The 22,353-nt window shown below is 45.1% G+C and overlaps 1 protein-coding gene across 1 annotated transcript; it reads right to left on the reverse strand.

The window, feature by feature from the left end:
* On the reverse strand, nt 1-22,337 carry LOC110531241 (structural maintenance of chromosomes protein 1A). The gene is made up of 23 exons (XM_036988733.1): nt 21,981-22,337; nt 21,240-21,428; nt 20,745-20,857; nt 20,096-20,299; nt 19,495-19,733; nt 18,946-19,204; nt 17,455-17,595; nt 17,163-17,345; nt 16,786-16,893; nt 14,811-14,996; nt 12,601-12,780; nt 12,267-12,413; nt 11,881-12,018; nt 8,572-8,795; nt 8,157-8,298; nt 6,703-6,848; nt 6,279-6,432; nt 4,468-4,578; nt 4,052-4,208; nt 3,217-3,371; nt 2,700-2,921; nt 1,698-1,805; nt 1-1,490 (listed from the first exon to the last, which is right to left on the reverse strand). The coding sequence occupies exons 1-23, from the start codon at nt 22,087-22,089 to the stop codon at nt 1,410-1,412; spliced, it is 3,696 nt and encodes a 1,231-aa protein (XP_036844628.1). The 5' UTR covers nt 22,090-22,337; the 3' UTR covers nt 1-1,409.
* Nucleotides 22,338-22,353: the final 16 nt, after the last annotated feature.

Consider the following 22,353-nt stretch of genomic DNA (forward strand, 5'->3'; position numbering starts at 1 on the left):
TTCTAAAATAGTTGTGTTTATTAACTGAAAATAATCAATCCACTGTCAATGGAATACACAACATTTCTGAAGCAGGATTGACCCATAATTGGAGTTACCCCATATGTCTTGGACTGGTTCAAAATAAATGCCATTGGGACACTTTCAAAGCCACTATCAAAAGCAGACATCACTTCCCCAAATCAATGGTACTCAGCTACTAATAACTTTATCACCTAAATAAATTGTCCAAAAGTGATAATACAATTCATGAAGATTGGATGGGAACTTTCTGCTACAGACAGATGTACCTAGACGTGCTACAGTAGAAACACATTACTAGCAAAGCCTAAGGTTATAATTGCTTTTCATTATCATTTTAAAAGTGATGTTCACCAGTTGTCACCTCTATATACGTGATAAAATGATATGGGTCACGCTAATGGAGTTCCATGATTTATCTCATGACAGTTTGTAATGTACTCGATGCCTTTAAAGATCATTAAACAGTATACAATAAGTTGGGTCCTGTGTTTTGCACAGTCATGTGACATGCCTGGATTTTAACCTTCATCTAAAGCTTTTTCAAACTGTCCCCTTTTATTTTAGGTGTAATTCTCATTTCTAGATAACCCTTAAAATACAGGACAAAATCTTGCTATGACACATGATTGCACAAAACACAGGGCCCAAATGTGCATCTGCTCTCTTCATCCACCTGAAACTCGACAGGTTCTCCATCTCCGACACTGAGAAAGGTATTATAGTGTTTTTCTTCAACACTGCAAAAGGTATTTCCTTGGGTTGTTTTTCTTTATGGTCGTACATTGTACAAAAACTACTTATTTGGTGCCATTCCTGTTGGTGAAACCAACTGTAGCCATTCCTGACTTGATACTACACTTGATCTTAGGCATAAGAGAGAAATGATAACCATAGGCATTGCTGACATTGAACCACATTGTGAAGAAGTGAAACAACCAGAACAACTCAGTTTGGATCCAAGCTAGTTAAACTGGGGGGGTGGAGGGGAATCAGATGACATCCGACTGGCAATGAAGCAGACATCAAATGAGACCTAAGGCTTTTCCACTTCTAACACAAATCACATAATGAAAGTAGCACAAAAAAATGAAAAATGCCCAAGCAGGCTTTACTAACCAGGATTTCAGAAACATACATTTCAGTGAGTTAAAAAAAAAGAGATAGAAAACAGGCAGAAACAGCAAGGGACTAGCTGGACTTTAAAAAAACACTAAATTCCATTGTCAGTTACAAAATGTTTTAAAACGTTTTCAGTTGCCTGCCCTAAGGAATACAACCATGGTTCAGTTGACCAAGCAGAATGTCAAAATGCCAATGAGTTAAAAGGTATGCCTGTCGTTTAATTTCGCTCCTCTCCTCCGAGTGATGTCCTGCTGGTTGGGGTTCTACTCATTGGGGTTGGGGTTGGCCTCATGGTACACAGACAGGTCAAAGGTTAGTACTTTGCTGATGACGCAATCTCCTTGCTGTGGAGGGGAAAGAGTGGTGCTGTCAGTTTTGCCATTATTTCATAGAAAACAGCTGGCACACAGCTACAGTTTATTATCTAATATGTGAGAGAAAATGTAAAGACAGTCGTATGGAAAGTATTGTTTTTATGTGAAAGTATTAAAAGGATTTATGGATAGGTGTGTTGCCTCTTATGTTTATGCGGTGCTTGTGTGTGAGCATACCTCTGGATAGACCCCGATGAGCGAGTCAGCCTTGGTGTAGAACTCTTCCTTCAGAGAGATCACTATAGCCTGAGTATTCACTGACTGGTCCTTAATGTAGTTGGCCACCTGCAGGGTCACATATTTAGAGAGTTAGGATGTTGAGGGGTCTGCATTATGATGCATTTACATTACCTACATTCCATGGCAGCCATGTTAGCTCCCCACGGGCAATATTGACCAACAGCAGTTCACTGAATAATAAAGCAACGATAAGTACAATATTCAAAATTCTCGTCATGAATGGATAAATGGAACGCTCGAAGGCGCCAACATGGCATCCATTCTTAAAGATGACCCAACTCTCTAAATATATGGCTCTGGTCACCTGTATAGATGGACAGTATTAGACATAATTGCATGGTCATTACATAAGTCATGTAGTTGGCCACCTACAAAATATGGAAGGACAACACATTAGACATGACAATAACACAAGGCTCGTCTGAAATGGCATCCTACTTACAACCTATCCCCGTAATACACGAAGAATACGTGCTCTTTCCATGACAGAATGACCAGGTGAATACAGATGCTAGAATCCCTTATTGTTTTCACTTGTTGAGGCAACTGAGAACACACTGTGTATGTGTGTTATTCAGAGGGTGAATGGGCAAGACTAAAAAATATAAGTTCTTTGATCGGGGGTATGGTAGTGGATGCCAGGCGCACCGGTTTGTGTCAAGAACTGCAATGCTGTTGGGTTTTTCATGCCCAACAGTTTCCCGTGTGTATCAAGAATGGTCCACCACCCAAAGGACATCCAGCCAATTTGATACAACTGTGGGAAGCATTGGAGTCAACAAGTGCAAGCATCCCTGTGGAACGCATTCGACATCTTGTAGAGTCCATGCCTCGATGAATTGAGGCGGTTCAGAGGGCAAAATGAGGGGGGGTATGGAGTATGGACATTTCAAGAGATTAAAAAAAAAAATGTAGTTTTTGCAGCAGGGTTTTAGACACCTTGCCGATGTTGGTGTTGTCCAGAGCAGCATCAATCTCATCCAGAACGAAGAATGGGGCAGGCTTGTAGCTGTGTATGGCGAACAGCAGAGCCAGGGCAGCTACAGTCTTCTCCCCTCCAGACAGGTTGTCCATGGGTCTGAACCTCTTTCCAGGGGCCACACAGTTATAGTTGATCCCATCCAGGTAAGGCTCCTCAGGGTTCTCTGGCCCAAGGAAGGCCTGGGGGGGTAGACAGATATTTTAACCAACATGTACACAGAGGTGCAGCCAAATATCACAACATCCGAGAAGGAATAGTTGTCTCGCTCACAATTAAAAGCTGATGGTATTATTTCTTTAGACTAAAAGCATAACTTTTAGTCCCAATTTTTTTTACATTATTTTGAATAAATAAAATGTAGTTTCTTCTGGGAACACAGTTAACCATGTAAACGTCAGCCCCTGCCAAGGACACTCCATTTGACTCAACCCAATAGGACAAAACAATATGCTATCTGGTCACAGAGAGTGATACCTGGGCAGAGCTGTTGCGTGACAGGGCTTTGTAGATCTCATCGATGTTGGTGGACACAGCCTCAAAACAGGCGTTAAAGCGGTCAAACCTCTCCTTCTTGATCTGCTCAAACGCCTGCTTGGCCTTCTTGGCTCTCTTACGGGCCGCCTCAAACTCTGGAATACAGATTAGATCATCATGAACACATTCTGCAAGAATTATAATTGTTTTCTTGTTTCAGTAACATTTCATACATTCAGTGAGAGAGGAAGTTAGCCCATGTCTCCAGGCTCAAGTGTAAGCCTGGGTTCTACATTTCTCACTTCATCCCCCTTCACCTGTCCCTGACAGACTCTAGTTTCTCCATGGCCTTCATGTTGGGTTCCACACCTTCCAACTAAATCCTGACCTCCTCCCCTCCCTCTTACCGTCACTGGTCTCCTGGAACTTGTCCCTGACAGACTCTAGTTTCTCCATGGCCTTCATGTTGGGTTCCACACCTTCCAACTAAATCCTGACCTCCTCCTCTCACCGTCACTGGTCTCCTGGAACTTGTCCCTGACAGACTCTAGTTTCTCCATGGCCTTCATGTTGGGTTCCACACCTTCCAACTAAATCCTGACCTCCCCCCCTCCCTCTTACCGTCACTGGTCTCCTGGAACTTGTCCCTGACAGACTCTAGTTTCTCCATGGCCTTCATGTTGGGTTCCACACCTTCCAACTAAATCCTGACCTCCTCCTCTCACCGTCACTGGTCTCCTGGAACTTGTCCCTGACAGACTCTAGTTTCTCCATGGCCTTCATGTTTGGTTCCACACCTTCCAACTAAATCCTGACCTCCTCCTCTCCCTCTCACCGTCACTGGTCTCCTGGAACTTGTCCCTGACAGACTCTAGTTTCTCCATGGCCTTCATGTTGGGTGCACTGATCCTCTGCAGTATGGACTGCTGCTCGTTGAGCCGTTGCTGCAGTGTGTGCATCTCTGCTTTGATCTCATCCTCTGCCAGCGCGTCCTGAGAGAGTCCAGACACACACACAGGCACGCAAACAAACACAAATATGTTAGGTGACTCATATCCTCGGCTCACACTGCATTTCAAACTCACCTAAAACAACCCTATTGCTGGGTATTGAATCATGACTGAAACAGCTTCAGTACACATAGATATAGAGTCTGAGTCTATGTGGAGAAAGAAACTATGTCCCAATTCTCCACACGTCTCCCAGACTCAGCCTTAGTATGCAGGGTTCAGGCATGTGTGTACTTCTTACCTTGAGGTCTTCAGACAGGTTGCTGTAGTCGATCTCTATGAGAGCCTCTTTAGCCAGGACAGTACTGGACGTTCTCTGACTGCTGTTAGACTCCTCCTGCTGGGAGCTCCCCTGGAGGAGGAGAGAGTGAACACAGTGAGGCAGTCAAGTCAGGTCGGTTGGAAGCAGGGTTGGGGAGTAACGGATTACAAAAATGCTAACTGCAATCGGTTATTTTACAAGCTAAAATATTGCAATCAGATAACAGATACTTTTGGAAAACTAGATGATTACTTCGAGGATTACTTTTAAATTCAGAAAGGATGTTAGCGAAAAAAAATCTTTGACTCAAATCTGCATTGAAAAAAGGTTTTGTTCTACCTGAGCAAGTCTGACCACAAGTCAGAGACCACTATGATGACACACCAAATGATGACCACAAGTCAGAGACCACTATGATGACACACCAAATGATGACCACATGTCAGAGACCACTATGATGTCAGAGACCACTATGATGTCAGAGACCACTATGATGACACACCAAATGATGACCACATGTCAGAGACCACTATGATGTCAGAGACCACTATGATGTCACACCAAATGATGACCACACGTCAGAGACCACTATGATGTCAGAGACCACTATGATGACACACCAAATGATGACCACATGTCAGAGACCATTATGATGTCAGAGACCACTATGATGTCACACCAAATGATGACCACATGTCAGAGACCAACCACTATGATGTCAGAGACCACTATGATGACACACCAAATGATGACCACATGTCAGAGACCACTATGATGTCAGAGACCACTATGATGTCAGAGACCACTATGATGTCAGAGACCACTATGATGACACACCAAATGATGACCACATGTCAGAGACCACTTTGATGACAGGGACCACTATGATGTCACACCAAACGTGTTTGATGGATCTTGGGAAAAGAGCATAAATAGGCTTTTGTAGGCTACAGTCCAAGTTATGTCTTCCAATGGTGCGACTGCTGTCAGCATCCAAAGTTTATCCAACTTGAATAAACGCTTGGAGGTAAGGATGACAGCAGTGGTGTAGTCTGCGGCAATACGGATATCACTTGTTATTGAATCACACTGCTGCTCTCTCATTTAACTTACGGATTGTGGTTGTTGTGGATGCCTGTTCACAAATCTAAATGTGTATTTGAACCCAATAATAGTTGAATTCAAGAAGTTTAAGCTGCCTGTCAATCATTGTTTTTGAAACCTACGGACAGCCAGTGTAAAATGTGCTCTTGCAACAGCTGCATAGTGCTGATCCCAGTTTATGGAATAAAAGTGGGGCTTTTATTAACCAATCTAATTTATGGCGATAAAAAAATGCATCCATAGTCCTAATGGACACATGCTCGAACTCCCACACGTATTTTTATTTAATGTAAAGATATCATTTAATAATATTATATGTAGTAGAAAGCAATGTGTTAGAAGAAGCCAACATAACCAACCCATAAAGTGAAATGTAACATCCATATATGGCCAGCTATGTAAACTTTAACATTGATTTATCCTGCAGTAGATGTCGTTCAATTGGTAACGTACATTTTGTCTTCTTCTAATGCCTCTTAAGGGGAAAGTAATCTAAGATTACATGACCGTGTTTGGGTAATCCAAGAGTTATGTTACTGATTACAATTTTGGACGGGTAACTAGTAACGAATTACATTTAGAAAGTAACCTACCAAACCCTGGTCAGAAGGGAGAAGGAGCGAGAGAAAGAAAAAAAGCAGGAGAGAGAGAGAGAGAGCAAGAAAAATAAAGAGTGTGTTTAGTACCTCTCCCTGGCCGATGTCGTCCATGGTCCCAGAGCATAGCGGCAGTCTGATGTCCTGCATCTTACAGGCCTGCAGCAGGTTGTGGCGGTCGCTACGTTTCTGCTCCAGCTTGGTCTCGATGGCCGTCACCTCTTTCTGCAGCTGGGTCAGCTCCCTGTGGAAATAACACATTGGTCAAACAATAATGCCAGAAACTACAATGCTACAAACTAGTAGCAATCTTTCTGAGTCAGCTCCCTGAGGTAAACACAAACAGTTGTCAAACACTAAAACAATATGGCAACGCTACAACTGTTCTTTTTTCTTAAAACACATAAATAAATCAATGTAGTAAGTCAAAAAATATGTGCCTTTTAGAAATGGGTGGGGGAAAAAAAGAGGATGACGGTTTGGTTTGTGTGCGTGTCTAAACTTCGAGACTCACTTGTTGGCTCCTCCCAGTTTCTTACGTATCTCTTCCATCTGGTGGTTCTTGTCGTTGACCTCTGACTTCTTGGTGAGGTGCTGGTTCTTCAGGTCCTGCAGCTGGGCCATGGTCTCATCTATGGTCTTCATGTGGCGGTGCTCCTCCTGGGAAAGACAGACACAGGGAGAAAAAGGGTTCAAAACAACTCTTCCAATCTGACCAACAGAGAAAGATATTACACATTTGATTGATGCCATCGGTCTGAGAATTTAGGGCGCGTCCCAACACTTCCTCGTCATGCATTTAAGAGCATTGGATTGGTGGAGGGTGGTTGGCAGCAGATTGTTAAATCCATGAGAGGGAGTGTGCAATTGCACATTTCAGGAGAAGGGTAGCGAATCGGGACACAGACTTACAGTGCCTTCAGAAGTACTCATCATACTTCTCCACTTATTCCACATGTTGTCTTGTCCAAAATGTAGTGTAAGCCTGAATTCAAAATGGATTAAATATACACTACCGTTCAAAAGTTTGGGGTGACTTAGAAATGTCCTGGTTTTTGAAAGAAAAGCTATTTTTTTGGTCAATTAAAATAACATCAAATTGATCAGAAATACAGTGTAGACATTGTTAATGTTGTAAATGACTATTGTAGCTGGAAACAGCTGATTTTTTAATGGAATATCTACATTGGCGTACAGAGAAATCAGCAACCATCACTCCTGTGTTCCAATGGCACGTTGTGTTAGCTAATCCAAGTTTATCATTTTTAAAAAAAGGCTAACAGATTATTAGAAAGCCCTTTTGCAATTATGTTAGCACAGCTGAAAACCCGATCGAACATCTCTGGAATACTTATGTAAATGTGATATTTAAGCAAACCTCTATTTGCTTTGTCATTATGGGGTATTGTGTGAATATTGATGAGGGAAAAAACTATTTAATCAATTTTAGAACAAGGCTGTAACGTAACAAAATGTTGAAAAAGTCAAGGGGTCTCAATACTTTTAAAATGCACTGTATGTGTTGGGTACAGAGATGAGGTAGTCATTCAAAAATAATGTTAAACATTATTATTGCACACAGAGTGAGTCCATGCAACTTGTTAAGCCAAGTTTTACTCCTGAACTTTTCTAGCCTTGCCATAACAAAGGGGTTGAATACTTATTGACTCAAGACATTTCAACTTTTCATTTATTTATTAATTTGTAAAAAAAGAATTCAACATAATTCCACTTTGATATTATAGGGTATATTATAGTGTGTGTAGGTCACAGACCAAAAATCTGGATTCAATCTATTTTAAATTCAGGCTGTAACAACGAAATGTGGAAAAGGTCCAGGGAGGGGAATACTGTCTGAATGCACTGTCGTTTAGAAGCCGTTTACATTAACCTCTCTACCTTCTTGAGACTCTATATATTGCCATGGTGTCTCTACCTCCTTGAGTCTGTATCTCAGCCTCGACTTACCTTCTTGAGTCTCTCTATCTCGGCCTCGTCTTTCTTGACGGTCTGCTCCCACATCATGACCTTCTCTTGGTCCTCCTTCAGCTGGTTCTTCTCATAGTCCAGCTGGATGCCCAGGCGAGTCTTCTGGGTCTCAAACTCCAGCCTAGAGGACACAAAGACAGACACAAAATGGATGACGTTAGCTAAGTAAACCCACTCAGAGAAACTGAAAGACAGGCTAAAGGCAAGGCATGAACTGGATTAATGTAAAGGGTCAACACACTGAGTGACAGACTAGGCCCAAAATGGCTGATGTTAGGTCAAACTATCCAGAGAAACTGAGAGACAGGCGAGTCACAAAATGGACGCCTGCAGTGCATTAAAAAACAGGTTGACTCGGTTCATATTGACCCATAGTGGAAGATGAGAGACTCACCGTTTCTTTGCGATCTCGTTCTGCCTCTTGACCTTCTCCTCCTCGAACTCTCTGATGTTCCTGACTCCAATCTCCTTACAGAACTCGATGAACACCTCGTCTTCCACAACGTTCATACGGTCTCTCAGATCATTGACCTCCTTCTCACGGGATTGGATGATCCTCTTGATGTCGTTAATGCGAGGGCAGAAGTTAGCCAGCTCACTCTCCAGCTTAGACTTCTCCTACAGGAAGTGGGAAAATGACTTGAGTTAGTCTAATGAATCACACCTAACACCACTACTACTATTAGGTGATTGATGACTCTTAATGACCAATTATAGGATCAACGACATAGGATCAAGAAATATTAACGACATAGGATCAAGAGAGACACTCAAGTGTTTTAGTACTATATCTCTTGACACAATGATGAAAATAATCATGGCCTCTAAACCTTCAAGCTGCATACTGGACCCTATTCCAACTAAACTACTGAAAGAGCTGCTTCCTGTGCTTGGCCCTCCTATGTTGAACATAATAAACGGCTCTCTATCCACCGGATGTGTACCAAACTCACTAAAAGTGGCAGTAATAAAGCCTCTCTTGAAAAAGCCAAACCTTGACCCAGAAAATATAAAAAACTATCGGCCTATATCGAATCTTCCATTCCTCTCAAAAATTTTAGAAAAGGCTGTTGCGCAACAACTCACTGCCTTCCTGAAGACAAACAATGTATACGAAATGCTTCAGTCTGGTTTTAGACCCCATCATAGCACTGAGACGGCACTTGTGAAGGTGGTAAATGACATTTTAATGGCATCGGACCGAGGCTCTGCATCTGTCCTCGTGCTCCTAGACCTTAGTGCTGCTTTTGATACCATCGATCACCACATTCTTTTGGAGAGATTGGAAACCCAAATTGGTCTACACGGACAAGTTCTGGCCTGGTTTAGATCTTATCTGTCGGAAAGATATCAGTTTGTCTCTGTGAATGGTCTGTCCTCTGACAAATCAACTGTAAATTTCGGTGTTCCTCAAGGTTCCGTTTTAGGACCACTATTGTTTTCACTATATATTTTACCTCTTGGGGATGTTATTCGAAAACATAATGTTAACTTTCACTGCTATGCGGATGACACACAGCTGTACATTTCAATTAAACATGGTAAAGCCCCAAAATTGCCCTTGCTAGAAGAATGTGTTTCAGACATAAGGAAGTGGATGGCTGCAAACTTTCTACTTTTAAACTCGGACAAAACAGAGATGCTTGTTCTAGGTCCCAAGAAACAAAGAGATCTTCTGTTGAATCTGACAATTAATCTTAATGGTTGTACAGTCGTCTCAAATAAAACTGTGAAGGACCTCGGCGTTACTCTGGACCCTGATCTCTCTTTTGAAGAACATATCAAGACCATTTCAAGGACAGCTTTTTTCCATCTACGTAACATTGCAAAAATCAGGAACTTTCTGTCCAAAAATTATGCAGAAAAATTAATCCATGCTTTTGTCACTTCCAGGTTAGACTACTGCAATGCTCTACTTTCCGGCTACCCGGATAAAGCACTAAATAAACTTCAGTTAGTGCTAAATACGGCTGCTAGAATCCTGACTAGAACCAAAAAATTTGATCATATTACTCCAGTGCTAGCCTCTCTACACTGGCTTCCTGTCAAAGCAAGGGCTGATTTCAAGGTTTTACTGCTAACCTACAAAGCATTACATGGGCTTGCTCCTATCTATCTCTCTGATTTGGTCCTGCCGTACATACCTACACGTACGCTACGGTCACAAGACGCAGGCCTCCTAATTGTTCCTAGAATTTTTAAGCAAACAGCTGGAGGCAGGGCTTTCTCCTATAGAGCTCCATTTTTATGGAACGGTCTGCCTACCCATGTCAGAGACGCAAACTCGGTCTCAACCTTTAAGTCTCTACTGAAGACTCATCTCTTCAGTGGGTCATATGATTGAGTGTAGTCTGGCCCAGGAGTGGGAGGGTGAACGGAAAGGCTCTGGAGCAACGAACCACCCTTGCTGTCTCTGCCTGGCCGGTTCCCCTCTTTCCACTGGGATTCTCTGCCTCTAACCCTATTACAGGGGCTGAGTCACTGGCTTTACTGGGGCTCTCTCATGCCGTCCCTGGAGGAGGTGCGTCACCTGAGTGGGTTGAGTCACTGATGTGGTCATCCTGTCTGGGTTGGCGCCCCCCCCCCCCCCCCCCCCCCCCCCCTTGGGTTGTGCCGTGGCAGAGGTCTTTGTGGGCTATACTCAGCCTTGTCTCAGGATGGTAAGTTGGTGGTTGAAGATATCCCTCTAGTGGTGTGGGGGCTGTGCTTTGGCAAAGTGGGTGGGGTTATATCCTTCCTGTTTGGCCCTGTCCGGGGGTGTCCTCGGAGTGGGCCACAGTGTCTCCTGACCCCTCCTGTCTCAGCCTCCAGTATTTATGCTGCAGTAGTTTATGTGTCGGGGGGCTAGGGTCAGTTTGTTATATCTGGAGTACTTCTCCTGTCCTATTCGAATCTAAGTGTGCGTTCTCTAATTCTCTCCTTCTCTCTTTCTCTCTCTCGGAGGACCTGAGCCCTAGGACCATGCCCCAGGACTACCTGACATGATGACTCCTTGCTGTCCCCAGTCCACCTGGCTGTGCTGCTGCTCCAGTTTCAACTGTTCTGCCTTATTATTATTCGACCATGCTGATCATTTATGAACATTTGAACATCTTGGCCATGTTCTGTTATAATCTCCACCCGGCACAGCCAGAAGAGGACTGGCCATCCCACATATGCTCTCTCTAATTCTCTCTTTCTTTCTCTCTCTCGGAGGACCTGAGCCCTAGGACCATGCCCCAGGAATACCTGACATGATGACTCCTTGCTGTCCCCAGTCCACCTGACTGTGCTGCTGCTCCAGTTTCAACTATTCTGCCTTATTATTATTCGACCATGCTGGTCATTTATGAACATTTGAACATCTTGACCATGTTTTGTTATAATCTCCACCCGGCACAGCCAGAAGAGGACTGGCCACCCCACATAGCCTGGTTCCTCTCTAGGTTTCTTCCTAGGTTTTGGCCTTTCTAGGGAGTTTTTCCTAGCCACCGTGCTTCTTCACCTGCATTGCTTGCTGTTTGGGGTTTTAGGCTGGGTTTCTGTACAGCACTTTGAGATATCAGCTGATGTACGAAGGGCTATATAAAATAAATTTGATTGATTGATTGATAGGTCATCATGGAACCACAAATGGGCACTTCGTTGGGCACCACAGCCTCAAGCTACAAAACCAACTGACACAGTTTGTGCTGTGGCCCCCTGTGTTGCTACACCTCTATACCTGCATGTTGAGGGAGAGGTGTCGGGTCTTGGTCTGTTCCAGGTCACTCTGGGAGTATTTCAGTCTCATCTGGAGGCCGTGGGCCTGAGACTGGACCTGACGCAGCTCTGCCTCCTTCCTCTTAGCCTTCATTTGCTCCTGTCGACACAAGAGAGGTGCATTGTGGATAATGTAGTGAGCATCCTCCACAGATTTCTGATACTAAATTAGTTTAGTATATTTTGCACAGATACATCACACACACAGTAGTCAATGAACGGAGGGTAAACAAGTCCAGCACTGGCTTATCAGCACCCACAATCATGTGCTTTTCAGGAAATAAACTATATATACACACAAACCCCAATTCATTGTACAGGCCTATAACATTTTTAGAGACAGGTTACCTTGAGTTCCTCAGTGAGTTTCTCCTTCTTGTCCTTGAGTTTGTCCACAGCCTTCTCATCCCAGCGCCTGGCCTTAGCCTTTAGATCACTGGCTCCACCCGAGATCACACCAGACTTCTGGAAAAGTGTACCGTCCAGGGCCACCGTCTGGAGAGAGAGGGGGGAGGGAGGATGGAGAGGGGGAGAGAGGTGGAGTGAGGATGGAGAGAGAGAGTGCGTGAGAGGGATAGATGGATGGACAGACAGACAGAAAAATACATTTTGTTAGGTTGCATAACTTTCAATCAACCATCAGTGAAGGTGTGTGTGTGTGTGTGTGTCCATGTGTTTGTACCTTGTGTCTGTAGGGCCCTCCGAAGGCGATGCGTCGAGCGTCCTCTACGTTCTCACAGACCAGTGCGTTACCACAGGCGTACTGCAGGGCCTTCTTAATGTGAGGCGGCTCGTAGCGGATCACATCGATCACCAGCTTGGCTCCACGCAGCTCACGCAGCTTCTCATCTGTAGGCTTCACCTGGAGACAACACAGAGAGACCCGGACAGTAAAGACTGATACAACCACAGAGAGACCCGGACAGTAAAGACTGACACAACCACAGAGAGACCCAAACAGTAAAGGCTGACACAACCACAGAGAGACCCGGACAGTAAAGACTGACACAACCACAGAGAGACCCAAACAGTAAAGACTGACACAACCACAGAGAGACCCGGACAGTAAAGACTGACACAACCACAGAGAGACCCGGACAGTAAAGACTGATACAACCACAGAGAGACCCGGACAGTAAAGACTGACACAACCACAGAGAGACCCAAACAGTAAAGACTGACACAACCACAGAGAGACCCGGACAGTAAAGACTGACACAACCACAGAGAGACCCGGACAGTAAAGACTGACACAACCACAGAGAGACCCGGACAGTAAAGACTGACACAACCACAGAGAGACCCGGACAGTAAAGACTGACACAACCACAGAGAGACCAGGACAGTAAAGACTGACCCAACCAGAGAGACCCGGACAGTAAAGACTGACACAACCACAGAGAGACCCGGACAGTAAAGAATGACACAACCAGAGAGAGACCCGGACAGTAAAGACTGACACAACCACAGAGAGACCCGGACAGTAAAGACTGACACCACAGAGAGACCCAAACAGTAAAGACTGACACAACCACAGAGAGACCCGGACAGTAAAGACTGACACCACAGAGAGACCCAAACAGTAAAGACTGACACAACCACAGAGAGACCCGGACAGTAAAGGCTGACACAACCACAGAGAGACCCGGACAGTAAAGGCTGACACAACCACAGAGAGACCCGGACAGTAAAGGCTGACACAACCACAGAGAGACCCGGACAGTAAAGGCTGACACAACCACAGAGAGACCCGGACAGTAAAGGCTGACACAACCACAGAGACCCGGACAGTAAAGGCTGACACCACAGAGAGACCCGGACAGTAAAGGCTGACACCAGAGAGAGACCCGGACAGTAAAGGCTGACACCAGAGAGAGACCCGGACAGTAAAGGCTGACACCAGAGAGAGACCCGGACAGTAAAGGCTGAGGCAACTGTGTACATCCAAGTTAGGATTCCACCCTATGTTAGTGCGACCAGTCCCATTAACCGTAGTCTTCCCCCGCGTTTTACCTCCAGATAGACCAGGTTGAAGGAAGGTCTCCGGCTCTCCTCTCTGATGTACTGGATGCAGACTCATCTATCCATCCATCCACTCACCCATCCGTCCGTCCATCCATCCATCCATCCATCCATCCATCCATCCCTCCAGATAGTCGAGTAGGAAGGTCTCTGGCTCTCCTCTCTGATGTACTGGATGCAGACTCATCCATCCATCCATCCACTCATCCATCCATCCACCGATCCATCCATTCTTAGCATCATACCTCCAGATAGTCGAGTAGGAAGGTCTCTGGCTCTCCTCTCTGATGTACTGGTTGCAGACTCATCCACCCATCCATCCACTCATCCATCCACCCATCCATCCATTCTTAGCATCATACCTCCAGATAGTCGAGTGGCAGGAAGGTCTCTGGCTCTCCTCTCTGATGTACTGGATGCAGACTCATCCACCCATCCATCCACTCATCCATCCACCCATCCATCCATCCACCCATCCACTCATCCATCCATCCACTCATCCATCCACCCATCCATCCATTCTTAGCATCATACCTCCAGATAGTCGAGTGGCAGGAAGGTCTCTGGCTCTCCTCTCTGATGTACTGGATGCAGACTCATCCACCCATCCACCCATCCATCCATTCTTAGCATCATACCTCCAGATAGTCGAGTGGCAGGAAGGTCTCTGGCTCTCCTCTCTGATGTACTGGATGCAGACTCATCCACCCATCCATCCACTCATCCATCCACCCATCCATTCTTAGCATCATACCTCCAGATAGTCGAGTGGCAGGAAGGTCTCTGGCTCTCCTCTCTGATGTACTGGATGCAGACTCATCCACCCATCCATCCACTCATCCACCCACCCATCCATTCTTAGCATCATACCTCCAGATAGTCGAGTGGCAGGAAGGTCTCTGGCTCTCCTCTCTGCTCTTTGATGTACTGGATACAGTCTCTACCGGTCTTCTCTGAGTCCACGATAATGGCGTCCATATTCTTGCCCAGCACCTTGGTCACAGCGATCTGAAACTTCTTCTGAGTGGGCTGACACAGGTCGATCAGACGGCCGTACTGGAGGGAGGGTGTGGGGAGAGAACGTGAGCATTGGAATATGTAAAAAAACATTTCACGATGACTTCAATGTTCTGATGACTCAGTTAGTAGAGCATGGAGCTTCACACGTATGACTGGAAATCGCTTTGGATTAAAGCGTCTGCTACATGGCATATATTATCAATATTCCAAGAGAAGAAACATGTCTAGAACACAAGAACAGAGAACAGGTGTAAGGAGAGTAAAACAGAGAAGGAGACCGTCTTTCTACCGGACCAGTTGTCTCCACCTCTGAATACTCAGCTAAGAAAAGCCTACTGACATTTACTCCTGAGGTGCTGACCTGTTGCACCCTCTACAACCACTGTGATTATTATTATTTGACCCTGCTGGTCATCTATGAACATTTGAACATCTTGAAGAATGATCTGACCTTATTGGCCATGTACTCTTATAATCTCCACCCGGCACAGAGTACTGGCCTGTTTTTCCTAGCCACCGTGCTTCTACATCTGCATCTCTTCCTCTTTTAGGCTGGGTTTCTGTATAAGCACTTTGTGACAACTTGTGATATAAAAAGGGTTTTATAAAATAAATGTGATTGATTGACATTGACAGGCATAGAAAGTGAACTCTGTGGTTGTCCTGTGCCAGCATCCAGTCCCCAGTCCTACCATAGATCTGCGGTAGTGTTTCTTCATGCTCTCCGTGATCTCTGCTGCCTGGTAGCCTCTAGCCTTTACAGGGAACGGTGTGGTAACTATATGCTAGCCGTCAGTCTCCTGACCCTCTCCATGATCTCTGCTTTGATTTAGCTAGCCCAAAGCCTGGCCCAAAGCCTCTACAGCTAACTCTGCGTTACCCTATGCTAGCCTCTGACCCCTAGCCTCTACAGACAACTCTGTCGTTACCCTATGCTAGCCTCTTACCCCCAAGCCTCTACAGCTAATTCTGCGTTACCCTATGCTAGCCTCTGACCCCTAGCCTCACAGACAACTCTGTCATTACGCATTGCTAGCCTCTGACCCCTGGCCTCTACAGACAACTCTTGTGTTACCCTATGCTAGCCTCTGACCCCTAGCCTCTACAGACAACTCTGTCGTTACGCTATGCTAGCCTCTGACCCCTAGCCTCTACAGACAACTCTGCGTTACCCTATGCTAGCATCTGACCCCAAGCCTCTATAGCTAACTCTGCGTTACCCTATGCTAGCCTCTGACCCCTAGCCTCTACAGACAACTCTGTCGTTACGCTATGCTAGCCTCTGACCCCTAGCCTCTACAGACAACTCTGTCGTTACCCTATGCTAGCCTCTGACCCCTAGCCTCTACAGCTAACTCTGCATTACCCTATGCAAGCCTCTGACCCCTAGCCTCTACAGCTAACTCTGCATTACCCTATGCAAGCCTCTGACCTCTAGCCTCTACAGACAACTCTGTCATTACGCATTGCTAGCCTCTGACCCCTAGCCTCTACAGCTAACTTTGAGTTACCCTATGCTAGCCTCTGTCCCCAAGCCTCTACAGACAACTCTGTCGTTACGCTATGCTAGCCTCTGACCCCTAGCCTCTACAGACAACTCTGTGTTACCCTATGCTAGCCTCTGACCCCTAGCCTCTACAGACAACTCTGTCGTTACGCTATGCTAGCCTCTGACCCCTAGCCTCTACAGACAACTCTGCGTTAACCTATGCTAGCCTCTGACCCCTAGCCTCTACAGACAACTCTGCGTTAACCTATGCTAACCTCTGACCCCTAGCCTCTACAGCCAACTCTGCGTTACGCTATGCTAGCCTCCAGGTCTTACCACAGATCCGGGGTACAGTCTCTTGATGCTGTCCATGATCTCTGCTTTGCGTGCCTGCCTGCTGTTCTCCTGTCTGTCGATCCTGGCGTCACCTAGCTGCTCCATCACCTAGGGAACAGACACAGAGAGACAGGCTGTCAATCAAATATCTTAATGTCCTCAGCCCAAAACATGTATATGACAGGATCCAGGGACTTGCCATTTGCTAGAAAATCCATAACAGCAAAACTGAAATTATAAGATTCTGTTTTTTTGCCAAGATTGGCATTTGTGATACAGCGATCATGTAATGTCAACACACCATGTTATGTTTTTCCCAATGTGTTTCAGTATCAATCAATGACTGATTGAATGATTGACAGATAGCGTTCCAGTACCTGATTGAGTTCCAGGTTGATCTCGTCGATCCTGTTCTTTGCCCCCTCCACCTGCTCAGTCAGCTCCTCCTCCATTCTGTTCTGTTCATCCAGAGACTGCTTGCTGGTGGTAATGTAGTCCTCCAGCTTCTCAATACGCTTCTGGTTCTCCTCTATCTCACGGATCTTCTGCTTGATCTTTGCCTGCAGATGAACATTTGAATAACATTTCTCTCTCTTTGGTCACTCCTTCAACTTTTCCGTTGGGTTCCCCAATGAGCACAACCCTTTATTCTGTATCAGCATCCTTTACCTCAGTCTCCACTTTCTTCCTCTCTTCCAGGTCGAGGCGGTCCTGGTCTGCCTTCTGGTCTCTGTTGAACTTCTCCAGCTCCTGGGCAAGAGTGGCCGCCCGCTTACTGGCCTCCTCCTTCAGACGGTGGTACACCTTCACCTGGGGAGGGAAGGAGGGGGAAAGAGGTGGAGAGTAGTAGATATTACTGGATGGTTCAATTCAAATCAAATGTTATTTGTCTAATGCGCCGAATACAACAGGTGTAGTTTCACCTTCCAGTGAAATGCTTACTTACAAGATCTTAACCAACAATGCAGCTAAGAAAAATACCTAAAATAAATAAATAATTATAAATAAATAAAAGTAACAAATAATTAAAGAGCAGCAGTAAAATAACAATAGCGAGGCTATATACAGGGGGTACCGTTAGCTAGCTGTGCGGGAGAACCAGAATGATTATTGGCTGAAAGCTGTGGTATATCAGACCATATACCACAGGTATGACAAAACAGTTATTTTTACTGTTGGCAACCAGTTAATAATAGCAATTTTTATTTTATTTTCATTTTAAATTTGACCTTTATTTAACTAGGCAAGTCAGTTAAGAACAAATTCTTATTTTCAATGACGGCCTATGAACAGTGGGTTAACAGATTTGTACCCAGTCAGCTCGGGGGTTTGAACTTGCAACCTTCCGGTTCCTAGTCCAACGCTCTAACCACTAGGCTACCCTGCCGCCCCGCAATAAGGCATCTCGGGTGTTTGTGAAAATGCTCATCAGCAACGGGAACCGTTAACGCGGCTGGCTAGCTATCTTCCAGAGCGAACAACAGTAGAAGACGGGAAAAGGGAGACCCATTTCGGACAATCGGAGCCATAAGAGCCGCTGAAAGGCCAACAACCTTCCTAAGGAGGGCTGGTTCCGACCGAGATCAACGACGAACGAAGGCATAATGTAAGTACATTCAGGATTTCTTATTCCAAAAATGGCGGTGATTCGTGTGCAAAGTATATGATTACTTTGAGGATAGTTCTAAATTGTACCCCTCTCTTAATTTTCTGTGTAACAAGCTGTCCGTCTGTTAGGGACCTTTTTCTCATTTATTAAGTATGTATGTTTATTCTGTGTTATTATTTAGTTAGCTAGTAAATAATTAATTAAACCAATTTGTGTAGTACTGAATCATGAGTACGGCTGGGGTTTTTGCAGATGCATGTGGTTACGATTGTTCAGAATGATGATATGATAAGAGGTTATGATTAATATGTTGACTGTTTTATGGATGTTATAGGTAAAGACCTTTAGAGTTTAATTCAGGAGATGGTAACTCTTTAAACAACCGCTCTTGTGGTGCCCCAGATCCTAATGAGTTAAATGTTACATGATTAATTTAAAAATCGGGTAACAATTAAACATAGTTAGTTGATTAAATAAATAATAGTCATCGGCTTAATGAAAGTAAAGTCACCACAATCCTTATGACTCTTCATAGACTCCCTGTCTCGAACCTGATTTTCCTCCAGTGTGAGGTCCTGTCCCTGGCTCTGGGCCTCCTCCTCCATTCGGTCGTCAAACTCCTGCCGGGCCATCTCCACAGCGCCCTGTTCTTTCTCCAACTCATCCATGTCCCCCTTCCTCTTCTTGTACAGCTTCTGGGCGTTCTGGAGGGACTTCTTGGCTGCTTCTAGTTTTTTGATCTTGTGGGAGGTGTTTTCTTTGGCCTTGATGTACTGGGGTCGCTTCTGGTTCAGCTCAGCGTCCTTCTCCCTGTAAAGGGTACGATATTCCTTCTTTAACTTCCAAAATGGTAACTATTTCCCCTGGCCTATCAAATCTCCACAATTTCTTAAGCTCCTTCCTCACGAGCTATCCCTCCTTTCCCTCGCTCACTCCCACCCCCGCTCCCTACTCGCTGGTCTCTCATCATCCTCCCCAGCTCTTTCTCCCTCCCTACGTCCATCATCCCCACTTACTTGATCTCTTTCTCCACAGTCTGTTGGTCTCTCATCATCCTCCCCAGCTCTTTCTCCCTCCCTACGTCCATCATCCCCACTTACTTGATCTCTTTCTCCACAGTCTGTTGGTCTCTCATCATCCTTCCCAGCTCTTTCTTCTTCTCCTTCAGTTCCTCCTCCACGTGGTCCATCTTCTTGCGGTCCTTGTCAATCCCCTTGTTGTGTTGCGACAGCTCGCGGTTCAGCTTCTCGATCTCAGCATCATTGTGATACAGTTTGAACAGCTGCATCTGGACATGGGCTTTCACCACCTCGTCCTTCAGACGCTGGTAACGCTCAGCCTAGAGAGGAGGAGGCAGAAAGTGAATGTGTGTGTGTGTGTTGAAGGAAGAAAACAAGTCCCGCACTTCCTTTTTTAGGTGAAAAACAGGAAAATGTTTATTCCATTTCACAGGGCTAACATTTTGACCAACTGGTCTTCATCAATGTCAGACGATAGTGACAAAATGTGTGTCATAAGAACCACAACAAAGGACTATATGTATGGAGGAAGGGATGAGAGTATGTCAGTCTAACAATCTCAAAGTCCCAGTATGACCTTCCACCAGAAGATTAAAACATGAGTGACGGGGAGCGGGAAAGAGCAGGATGTGGTGTCACCAGACAGGATGTGGTGTCACCAGACAGGATGTGTCCTCCATACCTCCTCTTTCTCCTGCTTTGCCTCTTTGCGTTCTGCGGCGATGTTTTTCTTGCGGTGGTAGTTGAACTGTGTGTCCTCCTCAGCCTTCACCATCTCCTTCTTCCTGCGGTCGTACTCCTGAGCCAACTCCCCAGACCGGGAGATCTCCTCAAATAGAGCCGTACGCTCCTTAGGGTTCTTCATGGCTATGGACTCCACAGCACCCTGATTGGGGAATACATAGAGGTCAAAGGTTACTAACACTGTCATACATAGGGTAAGAGAGGTCCATGGACAAATGGTCTCTAGAGTTTTAATTCACTTATGAGAAAACTCTACACACATTCAGCTTAATTATGTAAATCATTTGCATGTGCAAATTTGTTTAAATGCTTCTGTTCATTTATACCATTTGTTTGCTTGTGACTATATTTGTGTGTGTGTGTTTAATTTGATTTTTATTTAACTAGGCAAGTCAGTTAAGAACAAATTCTAATTTACATATTTATTTATTGACGATGCTGGGCCAATTGTGTGCCGCCCTATGGGACTCCCAATGACGGCCGGTTGTGATACAGCCTGGAATCACTACAGGGTCTGTAGTGACGCCTCTTGCACTGAGATGCAGTGCCTTAGACCGCTGCACCACTCAGGAAGCCCTGTGTCTCACCTGGAAGACGAGGAAGTTCCTGGCCTTGATTAGGATGCCTAGTTTCTCCAGCTCCTCGCTGTACTCTGCCAGATTCACCACCTTACTGTTGATTCGGTACTCTGACGATGAGCCTAAGACGTGCATAAAAAGGGGTAAAACTATTATTATATGCATTACTATGCGTGTCCTAAGCTCTTCACTGTGCTCAGCCAGACCCCCCGCCATACTGTTGATTCGGTACTCTGAGGAGGAGCCTGACACACACAGACAACATGGAAGATGGTTGTTATGCAGAATGACGCAGATCCTTACTTTTATCTACAGTATTATTATTTTTTGTGTGTGTGGGGGGGGGGGGGGGGGGGGTTGCATATCAACCTGGTTTGCGCCATCAGATATGTAAACATCTTCAAAGAGGACCAGACGAAACTGAGTTAGGTGTCGTTAACCAAACAGTTTCTCTCTACCAATGGATCTGTGTTGAGAAAGTCAGCGGGGAACGCCGTGGCTTACCAATGATGATTCTGGTGAAGGTGCGCTCTTCTCCACTGTCCTCATGGTACACCATGCTCACAAACGCTCTGTTGGCTGCTGGTTTCCCCACGGGAGCTCCGTGGATCAGGTCCTTCAGAGTCTTCACACGCAGGTTACTGGTCTTCTCAGCCAGCACAAAGCTGATGGCGTCCATGAGGTTGGACTTGCCTGGGAGGTAGAGAATATGAATGGAGTCAGTGAATGATCTATTCAAGTCTTGCAAATATGGTTGATTTGGAAAAGGACGTAACTAGCTGGCTTGGTTAAGAATACATCATAAAAGTGCTGCTCTAATGTTTATGCATGTGAGATCTCATTTATTTGTTCCTACTGACTGGGTGACTGTCAGGGAAGGAAATGTGTAGGGCGAGTTCGTTTTGCATGTCCCGGTGCACTGGGTGGGCAGTGTTTACACATTTTACACCATTTCATTGGTCAAGAACTCTCCATCTACCAGCGCACCTGGCCATGCAAAACGAAGTTGGCCATTGAAAGCTACCCAGCTAAACATTATGGAGGCGTGGCAAAATATTAATTAAAATGCAACGGTTCATATGCATGTACATTGCTGTCATTGTCAACAAAGTATTGAAGCATTGCAGCTTGAAACAAATGTAGCAAATAGTCAACCCGGCTAAACTAGTAACGTTACCAGCAGTGCAGTAACGCTAAAATAAGCATTAGCTAGATAGAATACTTGCAATATTGACCATAACTTACCGGATCCATTGGGCCCAATAATCGCAGTGAATTTGTGAAAGGGGCCGATGATTTGTCGGCCCTTGTAAGATTTGAAGTTTTCGATCTCTATTAGCTTCAAATAACCCATTATGATCAGATCGCTTGTGCGAAAACAAAGAATATGTGTTGTTGTGATAGCAGCTAATGCTAGCTAGCGATTGAACTCGTACCATGCACGCAAATTGTAAATATTTGTTAAAAATAATCAAAAGTTACATTATCGATCGGTGTGCCAGGCTAACTAACGCGATTAGCTTGCAACAACAATGCGCCATTTTCCAGTCCTCCTGCAAGATTGGAGACCACTGAGCGCGCGTAAGGGAACGACTTCTCGCGAGATTTTACTGCAACG

This window comes from Oncorhynchus mykiss, chromosome 9 (genome assembly GCF_013265735.2).
Source record: "Oncorhynchus mykiss isolate Arlee chromosome 9, USDA_OmykA_1.1, whole genome shotgun sequence".
NCBI lineage: Eukaryota > Metazoa > Chordata > Actinopteri > Salmoniformes > Salmonidae > Oncorhynchus > Oncorhynchus mykiss.

Bases quoted from the DNA above. Each gene is read 5' to 3' on its own strand.
- LOC110531241 (XM_036988733.1), bottom strand. From the start codon at position 22,089: ATGGGTTATTTGAAGCTAATAGAGATCGAAAACTTCAAATCTTACAAG. The intron at 17,346-17,454 runs GTAAAGGATGCT...GTTCATCTGCAG, and splicing joins GGAAGAAAGTGGAGACTGAG to GCAAAGATCAAGCAGAAGAT. The intron at 1,491-1,697 runs GTATGCTCACAC...TCCCCTCCACAG, and splicing joins TCATCGGGGTCTATCCAGAG to CAAGGAGATTGCGTCATCAG.